General features: G+C 35.9%; 1 protein-coding gene across 11 annotated transcripts in view; it reads left to right on the forward strand.

Moving 5' to 3' along the window:
• Positions 1–21,529, forward strand: part of BCHE (butyrylcholinesterase) — a 52,096-nt gene extending 30,567 nt beyond the window's left edge. For 4 of the 11 annotated variants that reach the window (XM_084529254.1, XM_084529255.1, XM_084529253.1 and 1 more), the window contains exons 3-5: positions 14,830–14,996; positions 17,172–17,299; positions 21,211–21,529. In XM_084529254.1, the coding sequence (XP_084385380.1) occupies positions 14,830–14,996; positions 17,172–17,296 (292 nt within the window). In that variant the 3' untranslated portion in view covers positions 17,297–17,299; positions 21,211–21,529. Of the gene's footprint in view, positions 1–14,829; positions 14,997–15,076; positions 16,030–17,171; positions 17,300–21,210 lie in introns of those variants that run through there. The other 7 variants (XM_084529251.1, XM_084529252.1, XM_084529250.1 and 4 more) reach the window with 3 other exon arrangements.
• The last annotated feature ends 202 nt before the right edge of the window (positions 21,530–21,731 follow it).

The raw sequence follows: 21,731 nt of genomic DNA on the forward strand, positions 1-21,731 counted from the left end.
AAAACACTTTTTCTTGGCATATACTTGAGAATTGAGAGAACAACACTGTCATTGCTTCCTCAATAATCTCAGTGAAGTGAGGGAGGAAAGAATGTTATTTCTGGTGCTTTCTCAGTAAATCAAGTATAATAAAATATTTGTAATATGAGAAAGGACAGATTGCAAAACTGATCTTCTTGATTTAAATTTTGACTTAAAATTATTCCATTTACACTGACATAGGATCTCCCCATCTGATTCTTGTTTTAAGACCAGTGGTAGTTGAACATCATTTACTAGCCTTAAAACATTTGATAGGATTCCAGCAATCAGCAAACTGAATATTGGTGATAGCAAAGAAATGTGGCTGAATTTTATTCAACTGTAAACCAAAGTGTGATATTAATACTATATGGAAGTGGGTGAATTAGGCTCAGTATAATTATGTTTGAATACAGGTAATGTTCATTTTAAAAATATCAAGTTAGTTTTCAGTGGCCTTCTGAATGTTTTCCAGCACACTTCATTTTAAGTGGAGTCCATGGTGATAGAAAGAATTTGAAATTTCTCTTTTTAAATACTTTTAAAATTATTTTCTCTGCTGCATTTTTGATGTTTTTGAGAAAGCTTTTGAAAGTAAGCAAGTGACACTAACAGGTACTATCAATCATAAACAGCAGAATGCTCTGCTAACTCTAGAAAGAGGAAGTTTTATTTATCAGGAAAAAATATATGGCATCCCAAATCAGTGGTTGCTAGGTTATGCCTTTTGCATTACTTTATTCATTAGATTTGGTAACTGTATTTTTTAGATATGAGTGACGTAAACTGACAAGGAGATAGACAAATCAGATGAGATGAAAACTCAAATAAGAATGTAGTGGAACATACAGAGATAATATTTTTAAGGCTTTGTGAAAAATGTTTCAGATAAAAGGAAACTGGCAAAACTTGTCTCACTGCCAGTTTTACAACTGCTGAAACAAATCTTTGCAGCTTTTTCTCTAAAGTGAAGCCTTTGAAATATTTCCTCCTATGTTTTAGGGGAATTTGTGAGGCTTTGATTGTCCCACTAAAGCTCTGAAGCACTTTGCCTGGTTATTATTGCCTTTCCCTGATGTTCCACTGGTAGACATATAATAAATTTCAGTGCTTTTGTTACCAACTTATCACAACATGTTTATAGATAGTAGTTTCAGAACAGTGAGAACAAAAACAACAGCCTCATAGAGAGTCCAGACGAGAGACTGAACTGGGGACCTATATCATCTATGTATGGAAAGGAAAGAATATACTGAAAAAAAAAAAAAAAAAAAAAAAAAAGATAATATAAACCATCCAACCACTTAATTTTCTAATACTTCAATAACTAGGATGGTTTACTTACTACCAAGCCATTTTATAAGATATTTACTGTGGGTTGTATCTATTTCTGAGACTAGCCTACAGGGAAACAGGCTGAGACCTGGTGCTGATCCTCACAGGTTCCTCAGAGAGACCACTGCTGCAACTCAGCAGGACCAGATCCTGACTGGAACAGGTTAATAAGAAGATTTCTGGGTGTGAGGTAAAAGCTGAAGGAGTATAAACAAGGCATGAGGAGGGTTTCTAAAAATATGAAAAAAGACATGGAAGGATAGGTCTTACCTTCTCCGTATTAGGGAAAAGTAAAGCTTTTATTTTGACCCAAAAGAGCACATGCATTCTCACACACGTTCACAGAACCATTTCTGAGCTGTGAAAAAATATTGTGGGAATTGTATTCACAAACAAGAAAATGGTCAAACTTTAGGAAAGTTACTGCTTTTCTGTATCTGTTGCTTTACCTTCACCTTAATTTTTTGAGTTCTAAAAGTGACTCATCACTTTTCCAGTATCCATATATATTTCTTAAATTCAGAAGCAGTAATGGAAACAAGCAACACAATACATTTGGAAATAGTACATCATGGAAAAAATTAGTAACTAGAGACTCACTTTTGGCACTCATCTCAGTTTCTGGCTTGCAAGCTGACAAGCTGTCATTGAATTTCAAAACTGAAAACAGGAATATTTGATTCAATCATCTTTTGAAAATAGGCCTGGGATACAAATCATTTAGATTAGTTTAGTATTATTGCAAATATTGCAAAATTACACAAAGATGTCTTGTTGCTTTCCATATGTGCAGCAAATGTAATTCCATCCATACAGATTTTGTTCTCTACAAAAGATGAGTCAAATCATTATTTTCAAACACAAGATGAGAACGTCTATTAAGGAAATGTCCAAATATTGTAGGAGTAATTGAATGAGGCATAAAACTAAAACCTAAAACTATAACACAAAGCTTTGCTTTGGATATAGCACTGGCAATTCATTATAGTAAAGGGTAAGCTGTAATGCAATTGTCAGGAATGGAGTAGTAGGTAAAGAATCTCTTCCTGATGATGGAAGACCTAAAAAGCCTCATGATTTATTCGGTGGATTTCAATTAAAAATAAATAAATAAATCTGCTGCTATAAGATTTTTTGCTTTGTATAGAAAGCTGTATTAGTCTAGGATTTTAGGATGACTTCATTGGGACTTATCCACCCGAATACCTTTGTGTATCTGAGACTCCTAAAATGATTAGTAATGTAGCTCTCTAACTCAAAGATAAATTGCAGGGGCAATAAATCAGTTTCGTCATGTGCTCAGTTATCAAAGTGAAAATCACAGCTTGAAAAGATGGTAGATACTTTTTAAATACTGACAAGGTCTGCAGGATCAAAACCACCAGTGCTAATCCACAGTCCTGAGACTGAAGAAGGTGAACATCCTATGTCTGGAGATCTGGGCAGAGACACACAAACATGAACATACAGGCAGGAGAGAAAAAATGATAATGGGAATCTCTTTGAGGTGGGCTTTTGTAGAGCTAGGCTGCCTTTGAACAGAATAGGCTAGGCAGCTAGGCTGCCTTCAGGTTACCCTGAACAAGAAGAGAGGGAAAAAGCCACATCTCAGATGGGACTTATTCCTACTCTCGCGACAAAGAGATGAGTAGGAGAACCACTACCAGACCTGCTTCTCTGTTGTGCCCCAAACCCTGCAGGAAGCCTACCCAGGAATATTTTTTAGGAAGGGAGAGGGATGAAGAGGTACAACTGTGCCTCTATGGTTAGAATAAAATTATGGCATGCTTTCTACCCTCAATTTGGAGTTGGAAATAAAAACCCTGGGTGGAAATTAGCATTAGCATTTGTTGGAAAATATATAAGTAAAGAAGGTGGGAAAATAAAGGAAATACTAACAGATGCAAGAGGTTAGGTGAACAAGGAAAGATACAAAGCAATACACTTCAGACATTATCTAGGACTAGAGATTACTTTCCCTAAATCATAGCTGTGTACATGTAACTGAATGATTGCAGAAATCACTGTGAAGTTCTAATTAGTGTTCACCCATAGTTAACCCTCTTTTTAGGACACTTTTTCTGTGCTGCTTTTCTACAGCTTAGTCCTTGTTTCATCATCAAAAGACAGAAATTGAAGTTTGAAAGGTCTGCAAACCCCATTTTTCCAAGTGGCTCTGGAACATTAATCTGAAGTCCTACTGAGGAATTTCACATGAGGAATGGAAACCTTTCAGTACAAATTTTAATTTGCTACCCAACACAAGAGATTGGCTTGTTTCAGAGAAGTGGCAAAGGGGAGAAAAGAGGAAATGAGGAGCAGCAGAGGTTACCTAACACCATATTTTCAAAGGTAGTTCGATATAATGTTTAATTTTTTTTCGATCAACTGCAAGAGTAGTCAGTTGTGGGTAAAAGTAGTTAGCAATTTAGTCAGAGGATTTGTGATCTTCCCTCCCCACAGTTCTAGAAGCTGCATAAGTAGAAATCAGACATTTCATGCTCAAAGTTAATGATGTTACAAAATTATATGCTAGTACAGATGTAAAATTAAATCTGCTGCCATAATTTTCCTTCCCAGACGTCCCTGGCCTACATCTGTATTCTCTACCTTTCTTTGAGGGAACATAAAACAAGTTCCTATTTTCACACAATACAAACTCCAAGGAGTGTTGCCTCAAATTTACACCAGAGAGATTATTATTATTATTATTATTATTATTATTATTATTATTAATCATTATTACTATTTTGTCCATATTGGAGCTGCTGTTCTGTGATTTTTATTTTAACTAATGAAGTGTTAAGTATCTGTCTCTCATGAATGGTATTTATTGTGTTTTTCTCAAGGAATAAGTGAATTTTTCTAAAATCGGAAATTCTCAGAGGTTTAAAAAGTTACTTTTTTTTTTTTTTTTTCCTAGGTATGAAGTAGTGTGCATACTATAATTCCACAAAAGCACTCTCAATTTTAAAGAGAAGAACTTTATCAGATATCCTCCCCTCTTCGCATACTATTTCTTTTTGAGATCATGACTTTCATGATTCTCAGTCCAAAAGTTTCTATTTGGACATCTCCCATTTGGTGCCAGAATGTAGTTTAAATCAGATTCGGAGGATGTTATAATGCTGGGACATAATATGAATGTGTTGAATGTGAAAAGATATATATCTCAACGTGTAGATGTCAAATCTACAGTGAATTATAACACACATAAGAAAATAATTTTATCATATATTTTTCTATTTTATTCTTAGATAGCCTAATGGTGGGCTTGTGAATACTATTACTTCTTTTTTTTTTTACACTTTCCATAATGAAGTATCAGTAGTTCAGTTTCAGATGAAACAACACAAACACATGCTACTGAAAATTGTCTGAAGGTTTCATATATAGGACTCTTCAATTTGACCCAGATTTCATGGCAGTTTAAGTTTGTGACTCATGCTTTTCCTACCATTTACAGAAATAAAATAGTGGTAGTAGTGGAAAATATCAAGAAAAATGTTACTATGATCAAGTCCATCAGGACACAATGAATCTAGATGATTTTACTTGGTTCAGGGCTATGTGGAGTATCCATCTTGAAAAGAAATCGTGATTAAGGCAATTACAATTGAAAACAGATCTCAAATATTATATTGTAGAATAACATCCACTACACAGCCTGTATTGAAAATGTAGTCTTTAGAGATAAGAAAAGCATCAAGTCTGTTTATCGAACAATTTCCGTGTGTCTGGGAATGAACTCTATTAATGGCAAGGAGAGTGAGAGATGGAAACAGCAATCATATACATATAAGTACAGCATTTACTCTTCCTTACAACCAGCGGGGCTGACAAATTTTACCAAAGCCACTGGGAATTTTAAACACAGTATTAATAGTTCCATGGAAATAAAAACATTTTTCTCTCCTTTTATGCAGTTTCTTTAGATTTGTCCCTGGGAGCAATTCTGGTTAAAATACTATGTAAGTTCAAGATTTCCCATGCCATGAGAAGGAGAAGTAAGGGTGTACAGGAGATATACCAGTTTTAGTGCACAACTAAAAGGGCAAGTGCCATGTCCATTTCTGTCTACTTATTCTCTTATTTACCTTTGGTGGAAACGACTTCCTTCTTCAAAGTCCTAGTAGGATTCAGCACATTCTTCCATTTCCAAATAGTAAAACTAAACAAATAGTAAAACTAAAAGCTATTGTTTCTGCAGGTATTTCTCATGCTGGGATCTGATCCAGGGCTTTCTGAAAATAAATCTCTTCCATTTATGTGGTTTTGGGTCAGCCCCTAAGTTACTGATTCACCTCAAAAAGTGTTGAACTGGTCTTCAAACACCATACAAAATAACAAATCAGATGCAAGGCATGTTAAGCACAAGGAATAAAGTACTTCTGAAAAACTCTTTACTGCTTTATCTCAATACATAACCGAAGAAGTATAAAGGACTATAGTTATATTATGTAGGTATGTCATATTAGGTACTTGTCATATACAATATAAGGGGATTGTTAGCTAGAGTGAGTGACAAATATCTCTTAAAAGTCAGAATAAACCATACTTTTTGTATTTTGAAACTACTTCCACATTGTTTCCAAAATTTCACCCATTCTCCTGAATTCAATTTAACTTCAAATATTTTTTTCTTCTTGACAATGAAACTACATTGAAGATTATTCTGTGGTCATTTCCAGACTTTAATTTCTTTCCTTTGGCCAGAAATAATCCTGTCAACATTCTCAGTCTCTTCCTTACACCCTCACTAAAACTCTGCAGAACATGCATGCATTTGGGATATACCATCCAAGATACTGTGGGGTCTCTGAATGTCATGGGTTTAGGACTGTAGTAGAGACCTGCTGAGAAGCCAGGAGACACAGGTCTGACAGCTCTCACTCAGAGAGACTCAGAGGATATCAGGACAACAGTGTGCTCATTTAAATCAGTATGATTCAAGCTAAATTTAGAGAAATGCCTGTTCAGGTTTATCTTCACAGTTGCTCAGGAAAAGACATTTTACCTCACAGGTAACACTTAGGCAGAGTAGTAGGACTACTGTTCCAGACCTTGTATAATAATCACATCTCATCGCATGCTATAAAGACAGCAGAGTTTGGGGCAGCGGTTCCTGAAATAGCACCAAGCTTTGCTGGAACATTTTCACAATGCAGGAGACCTACGTGCAGGGGTGCTAGCGTGGGCCCAGGAGATTGGAAATACTCTGCTGGTGTCTGAAGGGCTTATTAACTCTGGCTCGGCTGACCTGACTTATTATTACTGCTGATACCAGAGCAGAGTCCAATCCTGGAGCCAGGGATTTGAGGGACTGAGCTCCTAAATGCATTGCCAGCATGCCCAAAGAGCTAAGACAGAAGATCCCGGATCTAAATTTCTCAAATACTACATTATCTATGGCCAATATCTCAAGACCTTCCTTCCTTGTCAGTCCTTTATATATAGCAGGAATTCACAAATAAGCATGAAGACATGCACAAGCAAGAAGAATTTCAATTGGATGGGTGCTTCATGAGTCTGTTTTGAGCAGAACACAATAAGACCAAAAAAGAAGCAACAGCTTGTTGCTTCATTTCCTGAAACCGATATCATCTGTAATAATGCATACCAGGACAAATTATAGTTTAAGATTTAAACACACCATGGTTGTCACCAAGCTGGAATCTGGAAGGAATATCCTGAGCTTTATTTAGCCTGTGAAGATGTAAGAAAGCCTAGCTGTAAAGGTCCTCCTCCAATTTCTGTCAGTTAAAAAGCATGCCAGCTGGATTCTACAGGTTTCTTCAAGGATCAGCAGAAGAAATAATGTTTATCTTCAATATTACTTGCAAAGCAGTTTCCTTTTGCTGTGACTCAGAGGCACTTTATAGTCACTAGATAATGAACTCATGTTTGTAATCTGTGAGTGAGAGCTGAGAACAACAAAAAATAATGAACTTTCCATAAACAACTGCTTGAGAAAAGCAATTTGAAGGATTCAACCCCGCAACCTCTCTCAAACTTGTAATACTTAATCATCTGAGTCTTTTCATTCAGTACCGTGGGAATCTGAATAAGGCTCAACAATCACATAATCGGGACCAATGATTTTCAAGTAACATTAAGGAACTATTAAATAACAAAGTTTTAATTACTACAGATTTTCAGAAGCTGGTTACTATTTTCTTGCAAGGATTAAATTCTAATAAACAAATCAATGTTTTAAAATGCAATCAGGGTTTATTTATTTTCCAAACTCTCCTATTCTTCATACTGCCTGAAGAGCACAGGCCTGACACCTTGAGATTGCTGAGGCTATGAGGCTGCAAAGAAGCTTAGTGTATAAAACAGATAATCGTGAATGCTTTCCAATCACCCAGTATTCCACAGGCTGACAATAGCCCTGTCTGAGTTGTCACCTTTCAGTATGGTAGATTTTAGAGCTTGGTTATTATAAATGGCACCACTCAGACCTTTCAGCTGATAGATTAGATAGCTGTTGTCTTTCCCATTAGTCTAAAAGGATAAAGACCTTAAGAGGATATTTAAAAATAAAATATTAATCATGGCAGGACATTTGCAGAGGTTCCATCAGCTCAATAGATAGGATGGTTAGTGATTAGCTGATATTAAGGAATACCCTGGAGAGCTGCCTCAATTAAATAAAAACTAGCAAGGTAACTTGTTATGCAGTATTATGTACCAACCAACATCAAAACTAATGCATGTATTCATGGAGTGATAGCATGTCAGCTTTCCAACTCACTTATTTAGGAGTGACACTTCCCCTTGCCTTGTTATTCTAAATGAGCCAATCTGTAAACTTTAGATAATGAACAGGAAAGTGCCTCTGTCATCTTGTCTTTGCTTTGCAGTTTCTAATAGCAGAAAGCCTCAAAGAGTACATTTTAGTGTAAAATATTTTGGCACAATACTGAGATTTTGTCCAGGGAGTCCATCAAGTCCTCTTAGTGGATAGTAAATGATTAGCTGACTTGGGAAAATGTTCTGAATAACTGTCTGAATTTAAAAAATCTGAGAGTAAATTCATTATACTGAATCGTACATATGTGGCCCCAACTGGTGATGTTATTTGCATCAGATGCAATCTACGTATTCACACAGTGAGAGCCTTTTGGATTTATATAGCCTTCAATTGCTGAATGGAAAGTTTATGCAACAGTCTGAGCTTCAGGGGATGTTTTTACAGTTAGAATTTTTTTTACAGGTTTCCCATACTAACTTCTCTAAGGATAGTTTCCAGAACAGGTTCATTTTCTTTTTACAATAGCTAGGCCTGTTCCTCAGGTTCTTGAGTTGTCAATGCTGTGACCCTCTCTGGTGTCTAGTTAACAGTGAGCCATCTGAAACTAACAGTATGGTATGAAGACACCGGTGTTAAGCCAAATTGTTTGAAGGTTTGAGAAGATTCAGCAAGTACTTAACAGTAAGCTGCTCATCTTTTTAATAAGACTGGGCTGGAAAGTATCTGTTAAACTCCCAGCGCTAGGTGAGGAGCAAGGCCTTACACAGACTATTCCACCACAATCCTCCTGGGGACTGCACCACCACCCAGAGTTGCTGTTAACCTGGCAGCGGTTGTGTTGCGACAAGAAAATGAACACAGGTATAAATATCATGCATTATGGCCTTTGGAAATTATGTGAGATATCTGGAGACATTTGCCTGACTAATGCTGCAAACACTTCCTGCCCCTCGACCCTGAGCTCCACGAGCACGTGGGCAGCCCAGCATGCCTGGTGCACCTCTGATGCTTGCCAGCTAATTAGGAGTGAAAAAGAGTGAAAGGAAGGAAAACAACAACATGTTCTCTTCCAGGATGGAGGAAAAAAAAAAAAAAAAAAAAAAACAAAAAAAAAAAAAACTAAAAACATCTATTTGTTTCAAATGCTAAGTACTGAAAGGTATTTGTTTGGGTGCTTTGTTTAGTGCCAACATGATTAATGGAGGAGTTCTACACAGCGTAGCCATTAATAAATCAGTTGTAAAACTAAGATATATTTTTAGGATACAAATCTCATGGCCTTTCTTCAAAATGTATGATATCCTCAATGAGATCACTTGTTGACTGAGGCATGGGCAGGAGGGAGTCATGCTTTGTCCCCGTTACAGAAAGAGTAAAACGTTTGCCATAGCCCATCCCTCAGAAGAGCAATGAGTTGGAGGCCAGAGCTTTGGTGGGGACCTATCACATGGTGATCTTATCCAGGAGCCCTTACCACACTATCATTAAAAAAAAATAAAAATAATAATAATAATAATAATTTCATTATTATGAAATGGATATGTTTACTCATGGTGCCATTACAGCTTAGTCTGTGATATCATTTGTTAGGTGGGAACCTTGTTCCGGTTAGAAACAGTTTGACTTTTCTTCCCACCCCTTACTCATGGATATCAGCAGTTAACACTATAGCCCAGTTGATGTTTCCTTATCCTTTTACTCATTTTGTACCTTAAATTTCTCTGCCTTGTGCTATCTTACTTCTCTTTACTTGGCAGAAAATGCATTAGAAGAAAACAACCAAAATTTACAATGGTACAGAAAAATCTTTTAGTTGTGTACTTCTACAAGTGCAAACTCAAAATATATTTTTAATTTCATTCACTACTATTAGGTTTTATACCTGTGCTGGGCCGTTGCACAAGGGCACGTAGGAGTGGAAACCATGCTGCTGCCTCATCTGTGCTGCTGTCCATGTGGCTGCTGAGAAGCTACCTCGGGTACATCCACACGAGATTTCATCAACTCCTTCTGTTGGCAGTAAAGATGTGCAGAAGCATTCCCCTTCCCAGAGCTGCCCTAGGGTGAAACAGTGGCAGTGTTTTTCTTACGTGGTGCTGAACTGACTATTTCCATAATTCTTAAAGACTTTGTTATGCCACTGTAGAAAATGCATGAGAGTCAGGGTTACTGCTGCTGTGGCATTCCCAGTTATCTGGGAGGCAGATCCCCCTCCCTGTTATCTTGTGCCCATGGTAACACAGTGTAAAATGGCATGCCATGAAAAACAGCTGATTGCCAGTACTACCTGATAGCTGCAAGGAGCCATGAAAGCTAATAAAAATGATTCACATTCACTCTCTCCTCCTTTTAAACCAACTGTTTAAAAGAAAAGAGGGCAAAATTGAGAGCGAGCATCAGCAGATACAACCCTGGTGAAGTCAATAAAGTTGCACCTAGCAGGAACAGGTCTCCATTTGATTTCAATTCTTACTGCACAGGGGAAGCAGAGGGTGCAGCGGCATTACCATAACCTTTCATTAATCTCAGCGGGCAGCTCATTCAGCTAACAAGACACATGCCAGCAGAATGTCAGTGTGGTGGTAACCTGCAGAAGGCACCGAGGAAGAAATTCTCTCACTGTGCACTGTCTTTGGCTGGGGTGGTTGCTGCTACTCTGATGAGAGCAGCAGAGAGGTAAGCTGTGCATGGAGAAGCCACCTTCCCACTGCTTCATAGATCAGGGAGGAATGGGATATTCTCTACGGGGTGAACTGGAGGCAAGCGAGCTTGCTGCGCTCATCTCAGAGAGGGTCGGATGGAAGCCAGCGGCAACTGAAGAGACAATTAAGAGCAATAACATGCTGCTCAGGGGAAATTAGTATGTGCTTCCTCTCAGGGAGCAATATCTCTATGAACAGCTGCAGCCAGGCAGAAGCAGTATTTGTCTGTGGTCTTCCAGGCAGGCCTATCTAGAGGAAGGGGCTACCAGGGACTGCAAGCAGAGCTGTGTTTCAGCTTCTGAATCTCTTAGTGAGGTTGGGTTGATATAATTCATCCATGTTAGATAGCTAAAAGGATGTTTTTGTTGTTGTTGTTGTTTAGTTGTTGTTGTTTTCTCTAGAGAAACACACAAGGTGTTAACCTGATCCTTTTACAAACAGAGCAGCCAAATAGGAATAGAGTGAAAGCCTGGGACAATCTAAGCTAGCATGTGGTGCAGTTAGTGTTTACAACACTCATTAAGAAGGTAAATTATGCCTAAACCATTTTCCAAGACAGCTAGCACAGATTTTTATTATTATTATTTTTTTTTCTTTATGGACTATATCAAAGTATAATGTAAACGTACAAAGGAAGCACTCTGTTAAATGGTGATACCACAGCAGAGTGAAAACAATTCAAAGTTCACTCCCCAAAATAAAAACTGTATTTTACAGAGACATTATATTGTATGTGCTTACAAAATAATAATAATAAAAAACTAGTTAGGTGTTGAATTAATTTTTTCTGGATGTGTTTGATAAGCCATCTGTAATACTGAATATTATGTTCTGCCTGACATGTCAATATTAACAAATATTCAGTAAATTAGTATGGTTTTCCAGGCTATATTGATCATATTAATGAGAATGGTAATGCGGGTATGTTTATTATGATTAACAGAACTCTGTTCAGGTTATTGCATTCAATCTGCACCAAATTAACATTCTCTTTCTGAGGTTTTTGAATAAGAACATAAAATATCCAGAAATTATCAGCGAATAAGCTCCTCTGAAACCCTCTTCACTCCTGCTTTGTCAAATCTTGAATGTTTACTAGGAATGAGTCTTGAGAATTGAATGTTATTGACAGTTATGGCTGTACAATACCCAAAGAGGGAGGGTATGATCTTAGTAACAGTAAACAATAACAAGCAAATTCCACTAAGCAGAGGATTAAAATAAGGCTCACGAACTTCAGTGGGAGCATATGTATGTGTGAAGGTAGTACACAACAACTTTAGTGGAGATTGAGCCCCCAAAGTACTCTGTTTTTCAAGTTAATGAGAAAATAAGTTTGGCTGCCTTAAACACATACCTTAGTGAAATAACTGAGTGAACTTCAGTACCACTGTCAGAAAGTAGAGAAAATCCAGCCTACACTTCAGGGCACATGTAAAGAAGAAAGAATAACAGAAATATTGAAACAAATTCTGTTTACATCAAAGTTTAAACACAAGGTTGTTCTTTTCTTCTTCTCTTCTCTAGGAGCAATTCAAATAATTGCACTTAATTGTGTCAAGACTCACTCCTGCACACATGGGAAGGTGTATAGAAAATAAGCTAGTTGCTTCCTAAAATATTCATTGAAGAAGCTTGCATTCTCTCTGAACAAAAGGAAGGTCTTCCCTAACTAGAGCTTACAGATAGGGACAGAAGTCTAAGAAATGATATTAGTGTTTGAAGAAGTAAATGCACAAGATCCATCCTAAGATGTGTGGCCCAAGCCCTGCATGATCATGATGCAATTTCAGAGATAGGGTTGTGGAGTATATTGGGTCCCTTTCTGTTTGGTGAGGACATATCTCACAATTTTTTAATTATTTAAAAAAAAAAAAAAAAAAAAAAAAAAAAAAGATAAAAATTTGGGCTTGGTCCAGAGACCATTGAATTTTACCTTTTTTTTTTTTTTTTTTTTTTTTTTTTTTTTTTTTTCTGTGCACTGCAATTTTCATCACAAAGTAATTAGCAAGAAGGAATCAAAAGTAATTGTGATAGGACAACAAGGTTATAATTATAACTCGTTCTTACCAATTAAAAATGATACTCCTGTGATCTCTCTGCTTTGCTATATCTGAGAACTGTATGTTAACTCTGGAAATTTTGAGTAGCAGAGCTAAAAAGGAAATTACTGGACATTTCTTTGAACAGTAAGCATTCTGGAAATGCAGAAAGAATGTCATAATCAGCAGGTTCGCGTATTTCAAAATGCTCTCATATTTCTTTCAATAATTTTTAGTAAAATACATCTGTAGTCATTGTACAATCCCACACACACCTGTAAATTACAATGTGGAATGTCATGATTTATTTCATAGCATAAAAGCTGTTAAATGAATACTGACAGCACCATTAGTGTTCTGATCTTGAACTGAAGTGCAAGTCAGCTCTGTTTAAGTCATCGTTTTCATGAGCCACAAAGAAATGTGCAGTTAAAAAGGGTTCCATAAGTTAATCAGAACAAAATTAGTAAAGAAAAATCAGTAAAGAAGTGAGCCAATTGGGAAATGGCATGCTAAATCTCTTACTCTAAGATGATGTTTCTGTAAGTGGTGGATACTTGGTGTTAAGGAATCTGGAGTAAAGCAGAATGCTAAAACATGGGCCAAATATTTGACTTGTTCTGTGTGAACTGCTAGGTTTCCATATTATTTCAGTGGCTGAATCTTATGCTCTGACTGTTCCTACCTATGCCGAGTACCTTGTTCTCATACTTGGCAAGCATCACTCAAGTGGGCTTCACACATATTGGACTCCTGTCTGACCGCTGCCTTCTGGGAACTCTTGGTGAAAAGCAAAATGGAAGTAACCAAATAAGCTCACCTTCTACTGTTCCTTAATTTATCATGCCAAGGATCACCGACTACTGTTTTTCTGCTCTAAAACCCATTCCTTATATCATCTTCTAGCAAAGAAAATGAGTTCTGCTTGCACTGAAATAAGATGCTTAATTTGTCTTCTAACCTCTTCAGAGCTAACATAGATTTATTTTTTAAACAGTCCCAGATCACTTTTTCTAAAAATCATATTCTGTCTCATTTGTTCCCTAATGCAACATTCCACATTTTGTTCTTCTACACACTTAAACCTTTTTTTTTTTTTTTTTTTTTTTTTTCTCTAGTCATGGAGATAAATCCTATAGGTGCTACATGTTGTCCTTTTTGGAGGGAAAAACTGGATCTGTCTGTTCCTTTGAATGTTAATCAGTCTCTCCCTACAACCTTACGAATTCTATTGTATTAGGAATATTTGTCACAACTATTTTAATACTAACAGCTGTGATCCTTTAATGTGTGGAGTGTGTGTTATAAAGAGCCAAGTGCTCTGTCGTTCTTCCCAGTTTCCAGCAGATTTGATACTGTTCATGTTTGGCACTCCACTAATGGAGCTCAGTGCACTTCAGGGAGGAACTGTTCCTTCTTAATGAGAAATAATTCTTTTCTCTCCCACTATAGATACCTCTGATCCAAAATTTAGACACTTCTGAACCTTTACTTGTATTTTTCATCTGAGTCATTTAGTCCAATCTGTTTGTCTATCTGAAGTGATCAGCATCACTGAAACTAAAACATGAATCACTCAACCCCCCAAAGTAATTTACTTGTTCTTAACTCACCCTCAATAATGTACAGCTTCTGTGAGAATCTCCAAATTCAACATGTGTAGCTTGTATATGGTAGTTTATTAACATTTTCCTTAGGTAAAGGATTTAAAATATAAACCATAATGCTTATATATTACTTTATATATATATATATAATGAACTTATGAACTTAAACCAATTTTTGCTTCTTTTTCTTTTTTTTTTTTTTTTTTTCCTGTCACTTACAAAAGTGTACATCAGTAATTCAAGCTAACATAGATAAGCTGTTAACTGTTAAGTTAAAAGCCAACCAACCAATCAATTAACCAACAAATCCTCATCTGATGTGATAATTTCTCATTCAAAATGAAATGTTTCTCTTTTTCATTTAGAAATCCAAATGGGACCCTGATTAATGGAACAAGATGGCCAGTCTTCACCAGTGCTGAACAAAAATATTTAACATTAAATACTGATGCTTCAGAAGTGCTGACAAAGCTACGTTCTCAGCAGTGTCGATTCTGGAATACTTTTTTTCCCAAAGTTCTGGAAATGACAGGTAAAAATGGTTTTATAGATACTTTTATTTGAACTGCTTTGGACAAGGTTCATCTACTTGGTATTGACGTGGTAGTTCAGTTTAAATCTTTACATTTCTATTTGTAGCTCTATTTCCATGAGATTTTCAGATGTTGGACAAAACTTCCAATGGCATAGATTTTCTTGAGAAGCCTGAAGCCTGAAGCCACAGTTTTTGTAAAGCCCACCAAACAGACTAAGCATTTGTACTTCTGGACTTCAAAAGGAATTGCTTTTTTAAAGTGATTTTGCAGCTCTGGAAATGCAATCTGTAGTTTGGAGTAAAAAAGTCTCACTTCAAAAATACGATACACTTTTTAAAGGTTAATTAGTAATTTACAAGCTTTCTGTAAGATTCAATTTGAATGTTAGTCTTAAAAAAAATGTAAACTTTCATGGTGCACAGATGATTCTTTCTGAAATAATTTGTTCCTTCCTAATTTGAACGTATAATGGTGTTATGGCTCAAATTTTATCCTCTCTCAATTCAAGAGATGTTTCTAAATTAAATCAAGAGAATAAAAATCAGGAGGTGAAATGAATAATTTATAAAGCCTATTCTGTGATTTTAAAATCATGGTATTCCAAATTATGGATGGATTTTAGGGAGGTTTCTCCATTTCTGACAATCCCTTTATGCTGAACCAGGAGAACTGAACAATTTTACACATTTTTCTAATCTGGCTGTGAACTCCTACTGAGTAATGTGTGCCTTAAAAATGGACTGTGCATAACCAAATGCTCCACGCCAGAGCAGAACGGAGCACATCACCAGACATAGTTCAACACATCTTGTCAGGACAGCAGAATTGTTTTGCATGATCCTGTGGTGTGAGAGATGATGAAGCAACACTGGATCTGCTGGGAGACATAAATATATCACTTTATCTACCATATTCAGTAATTTTACAACATAAATCTACATGGTTAATTAACCATGTGTATTCTTAGCAAAAATTAAAGAATCATTGTGCTTGGATTCTAATCTAGAAATAAAACAAGAGTATGGTTAAGTACCGCCGTTTTGTTATGTATCTACATCTATCAGTCCTTGAAATATTGTAGCAAAAATACTGTGGTTTTATATTTTATATGTTTCCTACACTATCTTATATAATTCCGACAAAGAAACATTTACATTTCTACTTGCGATCATGATATAGTACTTTGTACTGTAATAATTTTCTTCATGGAAATAGTATTTTGCATTTCCTTTTATGCTCAAAAGAACTGACAGGACAGTGAGTGCCATAAATACAAGTATTTTTTATCTTTTGAGGGACAATCTCTTCTTCTATAGAAATATTCTTAGATGAGCAGGGTTACTTTAACGTGATATAAGATGACAGAAAACAAGATGCAAGGAAATTTTGTCATCATTATTGCAATCTGTAGTTCAAGCTGCGTTCAGATAGACAAAATAGGACTACATCATTCACACATTTAAAACTTGAAGAAAGCAATCAAGCTGATTTATTTTGCAGACATTGAAAGGGAAATTCTAATTGATCCAAGTGGTCAGGGTTTGACATGGATGCACTTGTTGGTGAACCACTCGCTTAGTCAGTGACCCACTCATTGCACAAGCTATGCTGTGCCTTCAATGTCTTCTCCATATGTCATGGCCAAATGTATTCCAGCATCTGAGCGAGCATGCTCCTATGGCAGACTGGGTAAGACTGAAGCATTTAAATATACTAGAGAGGAAAATATTAGAAAATATTTATGGTTAGATCTTTTCCTCAAGCAACAAAACCTTATAGATACCCTCCCTCCTTCCCTCCCCCCCCCCCCCAAAAAAAAAAAAAATGTCATGGTTGTGGGCTGAGAAAATTAATAAAAAATAAAATAAAAAACTCACACACTAACAGTAACAGCCACATATAATACCAGCCTTTATATTTCCATAGTATTTTATATGATTTTGGAAGATTTCTCAATGTCTTCTGCTTCAATTTCAATGTGAAAGAGTATAACTGAAGACACAAGTCCAAACCTGTGGTTTCAGGTTAAACTTGTTAAGAATCACAACCCAGATAACCCATACCTAGATATGCCTTATGTGGGCTCTTAAGTTCCAGGTTGACACAGTTGCACACAAATTTCCACCCTATTGAAAAGGGCTAACCACACTTAGAATACCCTCCATTCACAGTCACCCAAAGACAAGCCGGGAGCATCCAGCATTTAATGTTTCATTCGAGGGCACGAGCACCGGGACAACCACCACACCAGTTTCTGATGACTGCTTCTAAAAGAAACACACTGGAGGGACAGTAAACAGTAAGTGACTCTTAAGTAGCTTTTAGAGCAATCATATGTTAATTATAAAAGCATCTATGTTAAGACTCTACCTCCTTAATACAATTATTAATGCATCCAGAGCCCTACCTATTTATATACCTGTTTCTCTAGATTATACAAAGCTGCAGGCAGCCAAGTCTTCCATTTCTGTTCCATTGCTATTTTAGCGTCTAATACATATAGTACATAAATTTCCATTTTATTTGGTATAATTGTACCAGATATTATTTGGCATCATATATCATCTAGAAAAAATCAAACTTCAAAATAGCTAATATAAATACATTGTATTAAATAGTAAACGCATAAACTCTGAAAATATTTTAATATGGAGACAGAGAAAAGTTCAACCCCTTGACTAGTAATAACCCAAATCGTTGCATTTGCTATGATCCTCTCAACAGCATCTGTATTCTATAGAGCTAAACACTCAGGGTATTCAGACTATTAAAAATATGATGAATTAGAAAAGCCATCATCACAATTAGTTTTCTATTTCCATGGGGCTATGTGCTGCACTCATTATGCATGCAGAAAAGTGAATTAATCAAAAGTAGCCTCACCAATAGTAGCGCAGATACTGATAAAGTAAAATCCTACTCAGTGTGCCTATGGCAGCCATCTGCCTCTATAATCTTAATTCTTTCTTGCTCCAGCATCTTGCATCCTGGGTCATAAGAGGGAGAAGAGCCCTTACAATACTTTGCCTCCCAGGTAGAGCTATTGCCTTTTAGAAGAAGAAGATGATGATGATGATGATGTTGAAGTCCTTCAAAATAAAAATATAATGTTTTGTTTTTTTTAAAAAAGGAATTGATATTCAGAGTGTGTGACTAAAGATCATTTAATATGAAGATACTGAAGTAGAGATACTATTTATTTGTTTTCTCCTTTCTGAAACCTTGTGTGGAAGCTATCACCATGAGAGACTACAGTGTAAACTTAGTGTTTATCACACTAATGAATCAAGAAATTTGCAGGGTACCAGCATCTATGAGCTGTTGAGGAGGACAAAAAATAATAACTCCTATTTGTCATCCCTTATTAATTATACTGTATCATAACAGCTACATGGCCTTTGTCCCAAGTTTAATGTTAATACTAAAAAAATAAATTCAAGATTAGCACTTTATTGGCATATCTAGCAGAGCAACAAATGATGGTATGGAGATAAATTTAACTTTGCTATAATGCCTTTGAATTGAGGGCTGTATGCCTATGTGGAAAGAAATGCCAGCTGTCTGTGCTGACACTGCTGAAGAATAAAAAAGAAAAAAAACAAAAAACAAAAAACAAAAAACTTTTTTTATGTTGTTTGGTTGTTTTTTTGTTCTGTTAATCTGAGACCTTTCTAAGCAGTATGGTATGATTCACTGCCTCCTGAAATCTCTCCTTTTCTCCTTGGAAACTTCACTACATTCTGTATTAGGCTAATTGGTATTAGTACAAAGTTTGGGACTATCTTAAAGACTCCATATAACTTCACTGTAGCTGACTACTAGAGTATTGCAGGACTCACTACTCTGAGCTATAATTATCAGTCAAGTTGAATTCCCTAATCTTTTTCTATTTTATTTTATTTTTTTATTTTGCCTTCTAGCTGTCAGCTCATCTAAGTCATAGGTGGTTGCTTCAGAGAGATTGATGATGTTAGTGATAATGGGATGCATTGACTTGTGACTTCAATTTGGATCTTATCACTGAAAAAAGCAAACAAATAGGAATCCAAGTTCTTATTTCAGTGTTTTCCTTTCTCCTTTTTGTCTTTTAGATTCATAATGGTGGCTAGTCTAAATTTCTCATTGTCTGCTTTCTTTAGTTCACTTGCTTCTTCACAATGATCTTTAAGAAACGCTGAAATGTCTCATAATTTACACTCTAGACCAGTGACTTTTATTGAAGATGTGTGTATGATAGAGCTATTCCAGTTTCTAACGTCTTTGAGCAGAAACACTTTCTGCACATTAAGACTTCAAACACTTCTAAACCTGAATAATTAAAGAAGGAACAGTTTTTTGAATTCATAAGTGGAAGGTTTACCTGTATAAATAAAACTTGGAATCCATAATCCAGAATAAGTCAAGAAATAAGGTTTAGGTATTTTTCTCCAAGTAATACCAGTAATGGTTCATACATCAAACTACCAATCCATCTGATAATTAAAATTTGGCTCTAAGACCCTGGATAATTCTTTAAATTGAGAAACATGCAAAGATGTGTTCCGAGGGTCAGGAAAGTAAAATGACATGGATATCTTCTCCCTATAGTTCTGTGAATCATATCTGCATAGCTTAGTAATCAAAACATGCTTTTATTGTTACCAACATTTACAAATGCTCTTTGAGTTAATCACAACTATGGCTAGCAGAAAAAAAAAATAAAAATGACCTGAAGTTTTCTTTGAACTCTGATATAGCCAAGCTTATTTACTTCTTTGAACTGAGAGGAATTTGGTTAACTTTTTAATATTTCTTCCTATGTTTTTTCTTCACAATTTCACTTCTGGCTACAAAAAGATGTACAGAACCTCCCCAAGAAAAAGTATCTTGGTTTTATTTCTGGTCTCACTGGAACAAAGTAATGTAAATCTCATTTCAAAGTCTCATTAAATTGCCATCTGGATTTCCAGACCAAAAAGGTTTGGAAATGTTGAGCTGAACCGCAGATAAGAAACCAAATTACTGGATGCTTCTCCAAACTGAATCTCCGAATCTGTTAACTCTCTTTCCAGAATATTTTCTCTACTGATGTGTAAAACACAAAAGTATTTCATTTTCACATAACCAGCTAAACTTGCAGTGCTGGCAGATCATAAAAAAGGGGGAAAGGGTGTTTTTATGGTGGAAAAGGGCCTATGCTCTATTGCAGCAGAAGAACATAAAGTCAAAAGAGCATAAAGAAACCATGGAACTGTTATCTCATGAACACAATTACCACATTTTTTTGGAAGCAAGCTATGTCAATATGGGATACTGAGATAATTAGGTGCAAAATGAATACAGGCAATCATAGATCATAAATGGTTTCTAAACTTTAAGAAAAAGTCTGCAACTGACCCAAAATAATAACTCACAGCATGTAATGGACCCTGTATATTTTATCTTTCCTTTAGTAGTTGTATGTATTGTTCCTGCAAGGTCACTTCATTGCTCTCTAGGGTTAATTACCTTCTGGGACTGGAGGAAGTGATCCCTGTCCATAAGATACTCTGGAAACTTTGCAGAATGATATATTTTTATTATTCTTTTCATCCTCACCCTCTGCTCTGAAGCCTATAACAAATTTGGCAATAAATATTGCCTTGGGACACAGGATTAGTCAGCAAATGCTTTATATGGGCTAGAATGAAAAAGAAAAAAGAAAATTTCACATTGACATTATGCATATCTTGCAGTGCCCATCTCTGAACTTGTATCTCTTACACATTAAACATGCAGATTTATTTCAAAGTACAGTGAAATCCTGGCCACCCATTGTAATCCATTGAAACTAATGGCAATATTGCCATTATACTTTTGGAAGTATGTAGGCTTCACTGTGGAATATATTGAACCAAAGTAATACTTTGAGGATTTCACAAAAAAGAGGGTTTGTGTCATTAAAATTACAAGTTTGATGGACAGAATATTATCCAGAAGCAACAACCCCATACCTAAACATCTTTATCACCCGGAAGTGTGCCTGAATGACATCTTTGCAGGCCTTCCTTCCTGATCTAAAGATAAAGTGTTAGTCACTGAATTTCTGTCATTCCAGGCTTGAGAAAAAGAGACAAAAGACCTTCCTATAATATATTTAGAGCAAGTGACATTGATAATCAAAATTATTTTTCAATTAGCATATAAAGAGATTCAAATTTAGATTAGTGTAACCCATTTCATGTTTTACAGGAAATATTGATGAAGCAGAACGAGAGTGGAAAGCAGGATTCCATCGCTGGAACAATTACATGTCAGACTGGAAAAATCAATTTAATGATTACACTAGCAAGAAGGAGAGATGTGCAGGCTCTAATTAATATGTTTACCCTTTCCAGTATTTCCGTGTTACTGTTCATCAAGGCAAGTATACAGGTAGCTTTCTAACACACCTAGCATTAAATATATTATGCAGACTGAAAAAAAAAAAGTTATGGATATAATTTTGATTCCCCAGATCTTTCATTTATATTTTACCTCATATCTCAATAAACAGTATAAGGCATCCGTACCCTTTGAAGCTTCAGTGTGTTAAATAGGACTATAGAGATTAATGTCTGAAGATTAATGATGTACATATAAACACTAGCTGCTTAAATTCATACTTCAAAGATACAATGTAATCTGTTATAGAAAAATGGATTTTTTTATTTTATTTTTTTTTAGTAGAAATAGCAGTGGTTTATAGCATTGCCATGCAAAACACAATCATT

The sequence above is a fragment of the Aythya ferina genome, assembly GCF_964211825.1.
Source record: "Aythya ferina genome assembly, chromosome: 9".
Classification (NCBI taxonomy): Eukaryota; Metazoa; Chordata; class Aves; order Anseriformes; family Anatidae; genus Aythya; species Aythya ferina.